The sequence below is a fragment of the Equus asinus genome, chromosome 29 (assembly GCF_041296235.1).
Source record: "Equus asinus isolate D_3611 breed Donkey chromosome 29, EquAss-T2T_v2, whole genome shotgun sequence".
NCBI classification, from domain to species: domain Eukaryota; kingdom Metazoa; phylum Chordata; class Mammalia; order Perissodactyla; family Equidae; genus Equus; species Equus asinus.
Window position 1 is genome coordinate 36,197,446 of NC_091818.1, and position 8,272 is coordinate 36,205,717.

Sequence of the window (8,272 nt, forward strand, 5' to 3'; positions counted from 1 at the left end):
GGCAGAACTCCTGAGAGGGAAATAAATAATAAATAATTAATACAAGATAAATGTCAGATAGGACGTCCCAGTAACATACACATCTCTAGTTGTACTCCTTACTTGGGTCTTGGTTTAGTTCCAATGGAACTATGTTTTGAGGTAGGTATTTGGGACCACATAACATTGTGTAGAACCACTTCTAAAAGAAATCCCTCAATTTAACATTTTTATATTTTAAAGTTGCCAAAAATGCTTTTTGCTGGGAAATACAATTTAGTAAGTTGAGTTAAACCTACCCACTCATTTTGAACTCTACTGAAGGAGCAGCTTAGACTCAAGTGGAGGAAATGTGTGAACTTTGCCACTTTGAGCTGCTTGGGTTCTATTTTTTCTGAGCCTCTGAGAGATGAAGAGGTCAGAGTTCACCCTTTTAGGAACATTCAGAGAAAGACCTCATTTCATAAATCCTACTCATTCAAGGCCGGCTGAGCTTTTATATGACTGGCTTTGCCAAAACGCTGAGTAGGGGGAGAGGTCGCAGGAGGAACACACACTTCCACAGACTCTGTTAAAAGAGGACAGGATGATGTTTTCTGGAAAAAGTTCACTTCTTTATCTGAAGTCCCAGAAAATTTGCCACATCCCCTCTCCCCTCTTCAGTGTCCCAGGAAATGCAATAATAAATTTGAGAACTGGTTCCCTGAGTGTCAGCAGTGATGTCAATGAGCGTACTCTGTTATTAAAATGCACCCACACTCCCCTCCCTTCTGTAGTGAAATTGAGGACTTCTGCCTCTCTTCACACAGCTGCTGGAAGTTGTTTCCCTATCGAAACAGAGTCTTCCTCTAAGCAGATCTGGTTGTCACCGAAACCCACCACAGGCATTCATTTAACATCCAGCGCTCCTTATTTGGGGTGGGGGTGGGGTGGGGGAGGAACTTGGCCATCAACCGGAACAGTGACAAAAAAGAAAGAAAAGCAGGCCTACCTTAAAACTTTCCAGTCTTTGAGTGGATCCAAGTCAGAGATTAAGGAAACCATTGTCTAAAAGGCAGTGGAAGGCGAATCCAATCCGGAGAGGAGGGGCTGAGGGGATGGGTGACCAGGAGAGAAACGCAGGCCGGCTCCTCGACTCAGGCCAGGAGCCTCTGGGCGCCCAGCAGGGCTCTTCCTCCTTCTAGGATTGATAAGCACTTGTCCTGGCTTTCCTCCACCTCCCAATCAATCTTGCACTATATTACTTCCCAGGCCCAGCTCATTTCTCCACACCACCTTTTAAAGCCCTTGTAATCTGCTCCAACTGATCAAATTTGACCTTTTTGTAGCCCACTTTATTCCAAGCACAGCTCTCAGTTAAATCTCTCTTTATTAACACCATCCTCCTTGGCTTTCTGTTGGAACAAACACAGATCAAGCCCGAAGCCTCGAGACTTTACCAGCAATCATTTACAGATTACGGCAAGCTGCAGTCCTCCGCTCCTGTGGGGCATTCCCAGACTTTGCTTTCAGGAGACTGGTTAGGCTGCTTTCTACCCGTTTTCGTGGTTCGGGTTCTGGGACACTAGCATCGGGCTTACAGCTTCTCTCAGAGGCTGTAACTACATGACGGTTAGGATTTGTTTTTTAAAAATAATTTGGAACCCGGCTGCTAACAAGCTAGAATTTACTGTGTGTTTTCTGGCAGAGATTTTGCTACACTGCTTTTTTTTTTTCGCCCCAGCTTGCTTTCTTGTGTTTTTAAATAACCTGGAGCGGGGAGTTGTAGCATCTCTCTAAACATCAAGAGAAAAGGGTGTGGACTTTTCTCTCTCAACTTGCATACCTCTCGTCCCTTATTTAAAACTGAACATGCTTTCAATAATCATCTGAAACCGTGCATGGCAGATGCTAAGAAATAGCAAGAGCAGGATTGTTGTCCTGGAGCATCCATAGTTCGTCTGCTTTCTGTGCTGATGTAGGTTCTTTGTGAGTGTCCAGATTTCTTATTTTCCTAAGTGCTGCATCTTAAGCATCGTTTTCTGCTCTCCCCGGTTCTAGCTAAGACTCTGCAACAGAAATTCCGCCTCCTGTCCCCACAGGATCCTGCATTTAGATGACCTTGACATCATCTAGTCCAGCAGCCTCCAGACTAGTGTCTCTCAGGTCATCAAGATTTTCATTACCTCTGCATGCCACGTGAGCTTTACTTTACATTCTCTCTCTTTATATCAAATTCCTCTTTTTCTTACACTTATTTTAAAGGGAGTTTTTAAGATCATTACCCTACATGGAAAATCAGCTTCACTGGCCTAAGAGAACAATTACGATTGTACCTAGACACGTGGGCCAGCTAAAGGCACTGATTTAGGTCTTTTTTTCTCTTGGTTGAAAAGAGAGTTTAGTAAGTGCTAGGGGGTGTTCAGGATGTGCTTGTGCCAACCAGAGACTTTCCCCGGAAGCAACAGTAAAAATTTAAAAAGAACAGGTGTGATTCAATGTTTTGTAATGACCTTACTACCTACAACCATCAGCCAGGAGAAGGGGTTCCAATTTCTTGCCTTCAGGCAGAAACTACCAAGAAAGAGAATCTCCACTGTTTCCTGAGTCTCCACAGGGAAGGATGTGGTGAAAGCTTTGGGAAGAAAGCTGCTTTTATTCTCAGGAAGTTCTTCTCTCATCAACTCCAAGTGCCCCTCACAGCTTTTCAAATCTGTTCCCTCTCACCCTTTTCCCTGAGGACCCGTCCTGAAAATAGGCAGCAAACTCAGTCAGACGCGCTTTCTCTTTTAGTCACGTCTACTTTCCGTAATGGCTATAAATGACTCTCTTCTGAAGTGCAACTATCTTTATGCTCAAATTAAAGAGAATTCCATACCTTTTACAAAAACCATTGTCTCTCTGGGGCTTCATGCTTCTTCCTGGGCTGTCTTTGCTGTCCCACTGTGGATCTTGGGCCACAGCGTCATAATGTGTAAACATTTACATAACAAGTCTAAGCCCCAACTGCTTCAGCGAATGTGGGTGATGATAATATTTGTATAGAGTGTACCTCCAAAAGGTTCCGAATGCTTAATTAATAAAACGTTTCTCCCTTTAGAAAGTTAGCTAGAGAAAAACAAAAGATTATAATGAAATAGTTTCTGCGACTCTGATGACATCATCCTTATATCGTTAACCCACCACACGCCTGAATTCAGATCTGGGGAAGGAAGAGAAAGGAGTCCTTACCCTTGGAGTTCAGGGTTAAGGGGTGCAAAGGGGAGGGACTTGGCTATCAACCAAAGGACAAAGGGCAAAAGCATGCTCATAAATTATGAAATAGTGTTTTAAAGCAGTAGTCCTTCCAAAAACTTCTAAAAGCAGTAGAAACTTTCCATCGAATAAAATCTTCCATCAAGTCCAAGAACAGAAATAGATAATAGTGAAAGTCTGTTACTAGCTACTAGGAACCGTTCTGATTTCTTTAGGTGTGTTAACTCGTTTAGTCCTCATATCTAACTTATAATGAGGTGCGTTACCAGTAGCACCGCCATTTTGTTGATGCATGCAGAAAGTAAGCAACTGGCCTGAGCTCCCAGGGCTAGTCATCCGTAGGGGGCGATGTGGAACCTAGAAGGTGTGATTGAAGCGGAGTGCAGAGTCTGTTTGGGGTTGGCCTGGGCTGGGATCAGGTTGGGGTGGGTACGAGGAGCTGCATGAGTCTCGTGCTTTCTCTCCTAAGGTGCCCTGAGAAACCCTCGTGTTCAGGAGAACACACTTTGAAATCCACTTCCTGCAAGTATTTGGTGATGAGGGACAGAAATGGTCTTTTCCAGGTAGTCTTGAGTCCCAAATGGGCTGAATACTTTGCTCTTTTCTTTTTTAATTTTGAGGACTAAGTATTTTCTGATAGACACTGTAGATTATTCCATACTTAATATCTAGCAGATTTTCTTTTCCCCTTTCCCCTAAGTGTTCCATTCCTGATTCTGAATGCTTCACATCCAATGGATCCATTTCCTGATAAGAAAAAGGCCATCAGAGTGATTCATTCACCTTCAACTATGAGGATGCTCGCTAAAAACATACAAACAAACAAACAAAGGAACAAAAATACTGCCCTGTTCAACATTGGGCCAACTATTCCTGTATAACTCAGGAAAAGCAATAATAAACTTTTATATATAAAACTCAAAGGTTAAGCTTAGCCTTGAGAAACCTGGGCCCAGAAATATAATTTTCCTCCATGTCACTGTGTGAATTACAAGACTTAATTTTATTTGTGTCCTTTTTCTCTTATTTTGATCAATTTACCCCTTTAAATCAAATTGTTTTGTTTTTGCTTATGGCTGTGATGGCTCTTCCACAGTTGGGATCTTCTGAATATTCCCTCTTTGTGAAAATACAATCGGTCCATACACAGCAACATTCATGAATTCTTACCAGCAATAAGACTTATGTAACTAAAATTTTTGTGATAGCCTTCCTCTTCCCAGGTACAGAAACCGAAACCAAAATTCGAATCCAAACAGAAAGCAACCCCACTGTTTATACCTCTCCCATCCAAACAAACAGAACCCCAAGCCCCAAACCCTATGAGCCTGTGGTTTCCACATGTGTTGGGTTTAGAGTCACAGGAGAAACAAATTGAAATGCAGACTCTCAGTCAGGAGACAAGAGCAGGAACCAAGGAATCTGCATTTCACACCAGACCTGGGTGCTCACAGAACACCCTGGAAATGCTGATACAGATTCAGCAAGCAGAAAATTTCCCCTGGTCGTAAAGTATCCCAAGCGAGTTTTCACATGGTTGTGGCCAATCTCACTGGAGCAAGTAGTAAAGATCGGTAGAAGCTTGTTTAGTATGTTGTAGAGGAGCTAAAAGGACCTGGGGGTGTGAATTAGCCAAAGAAAGAAAGAAAACAAGCACTCTCCATCAGCTAGAGGTTAGAGCAACTATTGAACAGCTTCAGAGAGACAGGTATAATGTCCCAGGAAATTTCTCTCCTACAAAATGTCAACTTCCTGATAGTCAGCAATTTAGAAAAAAATCAGCCTTGCTAGAAAAACATATAAAATTTTCTTAAAGCCCTTTTTTCATCCTCTCTTGTTCTGCCTCCAATTTCTGATCCCTGGGAATCTGAGTATCCTAAATATATACATTTTTCGTTTAGAAAGTCTTGCTTCTAACTTATTTGTTCTAATCCTGTTACTTCCTAATAAAGATTCCTTTCCCTTCTGCTTGTCCCAGATTTTTCCTTTTTCTTTTTCTTATTTGTCAGCTCTTACCTTCTCCTCAAGTGGGTAAGGTCTCTCTCTCCCTTTAAGAAACTGAAATGACTAATTGGAAATGCATTCTACTTCCGTAAAAGAAGCTTTCCCGGTCTTGTTGATGTGCCAGAGTTTTAAAGCTGGCAGATGGAGTGAGCTCAGAAACTCCAGCACTTGTTCTTGACCCTGGAAATAAGATCTAGCTTTGCATGCCTTTCATAGCAAACCACAGTGTGGCAACGATGATAGACAAGGGTTGCCAGATAAAATAGAGCACACTCTGGTAAAGCTGGGTTTCAGAGAAACACAAGGGAATTTTTAGTATAAGTATGCCCCCAAATATTGCATGGGATGTACTGAAACTAAAAAATTATTTGTTTTTTTTTATCTGAACTTCAACTTTATATCCTGAGTTATTTGCTAAATCTGGTAACTGTGTGATAGATTGACTTTTAAATAAAAATAGCAACATCACTGTGATGGTTATTTTTCATTTATGGAATTCTGTAAAGGCATCCTGATGTCATTGACCAGGCATCATAATGCATTTGTTTAAATGTTCCTAAAGCCTTTTTTTTTTGTATTAGTTGCTATAAGCCAAACATAAAAGCCCCATTTGAGGTTGCTTTTTCAACAAAGCAGTGATATGATTAAAGTATGCCTATATTTTCCAATATTGGAAATTAGGAAATGCCGTGCAACCTTCTTAAGAATGGCTAGTTGAATGCATTTTTAAGTGTTCTTACCATTGATGTGTTCAGAAGCACTGGAATTGACGTTTTGGAAAATTTGGGAGCATCTCTATATTTTCTACAGAGTGACTTGGCAGTTAACACAGCTGCTGTGTTTTCTTGTTTTTGCACCAAGCATCAGCTCCTCCTGTAAGGAGTCTGCACCTGAACTGTTAACCATTCATCTTCAGTTCCATAAAATGTCTGTTGTACATATCCTCACTTTAACAACGTCTATAGAGACAAACTTCCAAAGATGGTGTGGGTTTTTTTTCCTTTTTAAAAATAAGTGAATGTAACTTTAATGGAATTTCAAGTGCTTTCGTGTTTGGCTTGCAACACCTGATACAATGAAAAGCCTATGAACAAAGATACGTGTTTTGGTGCTTTGTCAGTGACTTGAGAATTGCTATTTTACGGGACACTAAAAAAATTGCTATTATGGAAGCTAAAAAAATTCTAAAGGGTCTCTAAAGAGATAGCAACAAAACCTGCTAAGTATAGGGAACGACCAAACGTGTTATCCAGAGCCTACAAATGTACCGAATATTTTCCATTGGTGCGAAGGTTCTCGAACAATTGAGAAGGAATGCTTTTTTTCTTCTGGAGTCTTAGTCAGCTGAACAGGAGGGTAAAATGGATTAAAGCAGGAGGAGGGGGAGTGTTGGGTCTTTGCCAGGCATATTTTAAAAGTGAGAAAGGAAGAGAGGGGAGGAGACTCACACCCAGCCGGCTGCTTTTCATGCCATTCAAAGGAATCACAGGCCAAATTTGGTACATACAGTGGGAAAAAAAAAAAAAGATTCGAGCTTTAACTCCTATACTGCCACAGAAGATGAGATTTTCGAAGCTGTGTAATGTCCTTCTTTTAATTTCCAGTCTGCTTTTGTTCACATGCACAGCTTACACCAACAGGGACAAAGGAATGCCCAGAAGAATGATGTATTATTCAGACAGTCCCCATATCCCAGGCTAGGAAATAAAAACCTCAACATTGATCTTAAAATCTTGTTTGGCTTTGTTTTTCTTTAAATGGTAGTTTCAGATTACTCTGGTGTTTGTGTCCTTAAAGACAGGACTCCTCACTGGTTTTTCAGAGAGAAATCTGAGTTTTAGAGGGAAGTCAAACACAACTGCCGAATTTTCAGCCAATGAAACCATGTCAACATCTGCTCATGGACAGGAAGTGCCTGACCAGGAACATGGCCGTGGAGTCACTACAAGGAAAAGATAAGCCTTCCGTCATTACTGCCAAAGGGAAAACCAGCAGACCTAAGTGGGATTAAAGAGTGCAACAAATTCACTTGAAGGCACAGATTTAAATACTTAATAACTTGTTAACGTAATTCAAAGGGGTAGCCACAAGAAACAAAAATATTGATTGCTTATTAATTGATTGTATTAAGTGTTTATTTGGCAATCAGATGACCCATTAGCGTGCCAAAGCATTTTTCTATTTGTCTTCTAGGTAAGGCAGTGCTTCTCACCATGGTGAAGGACCACGTTTCTTTCTCTTTTCTGTTTTTTAAATTTCCAATACATTATGAACCAATACTTTTGTAAAATACAATGAAATTGGATTACTAGGAAAAAAAATAAAGCAAATTCATATGAAGTATAAACCCCAGTTTTTTAAATTAGTGGATTAACAGACATAAAATTACTCCGTAAAATTGCTATGCATTTTTAACTCTTAATTGTTATAAACAAATAATCCACATAGCCACACTGGTCTGCTTTCCACCCTCTGAGGGATACTGATGAAAATACTCAAAAACAATAAAAAAACAATTTCTAGAGACATTTAAAGAATAGTTTTGGACCTGTATTGAACTAATCCCTGTATGATTGAAGGTGAAGAGTAACTATACCCATTTATATTGTTGATAAAAAGAAAAAAATACACTAGTCTAGTGAAAACTGGAAAATTAAAATCAGTTAACTTAATAGCCAACTGATGCCAAACATTCCTAAAGTCACCATTTAATGAGAAATTTAAAAATCATTTATAATTACATTAATGCTTTAAAAATTGGGCCTCGCTTTCATTGAAAACAATTCTTTGTTGACTGGCAAGTTGACTGGAAATTACTAACTGCCTGTGACACAGCTCTAACCGGTTCCTCTAATTCCTATTTTATTCTCCACTAGAGAGAGAAAACTAAACACAGCTGCCAGTTTGCCACAATTTAAGATATTTCAATATGTAAAAATCCAAATGCACTCCCCAAAGGATCACTTAGATTTCAAAATATTTTGGAGGGTTCCTAATATAATTAATTTTCACTCATGTACTTAAAGCATTTTTTTAGATCACTGAACAATTGAGA

The 8,272-nt window shown here is 40.0% G+C and overlaps 1 protein-coding gene across 19 annotated transcripts in view; it reads right to left on the reverse strand.

Annotated features, from left to right (window-relative positions):
* CELF2 (CUGBP Elav-like family member 2) overlaps positions 1-5,379 on the reverse strand; it is a 500,204-nt gene extending 494,825 nt beyond the window's left edge. For 3 of the 19 annotated variants that reach the window (XM_070501053.1, XM_070501051.1, XM_070501042.1), the window contains exon 1: positions 5,230-5,277. Coding sequence is in view for 16 of the 19 variants with exons in the window: in XM_070501041.1 (XP_070357142.1) it covers positions 2,837-2,940 (104 nt within the window). In the remaining 3 variants the exon portion in view is untranslated. Of the gene's footprint in view, positions 1-970; positions 2,696-2,836; positions 3,067-5,229 lie in introns of those variants that run through there. The other 16 variants (XM_070501035.1, XM_070501023.1, XM_070501021.1 and 13 more) reach the window with 14 other exon arrangements.
* Between the last annotated feature and the right edge of the window lie 2,893 nt (positions 5,380-8,272).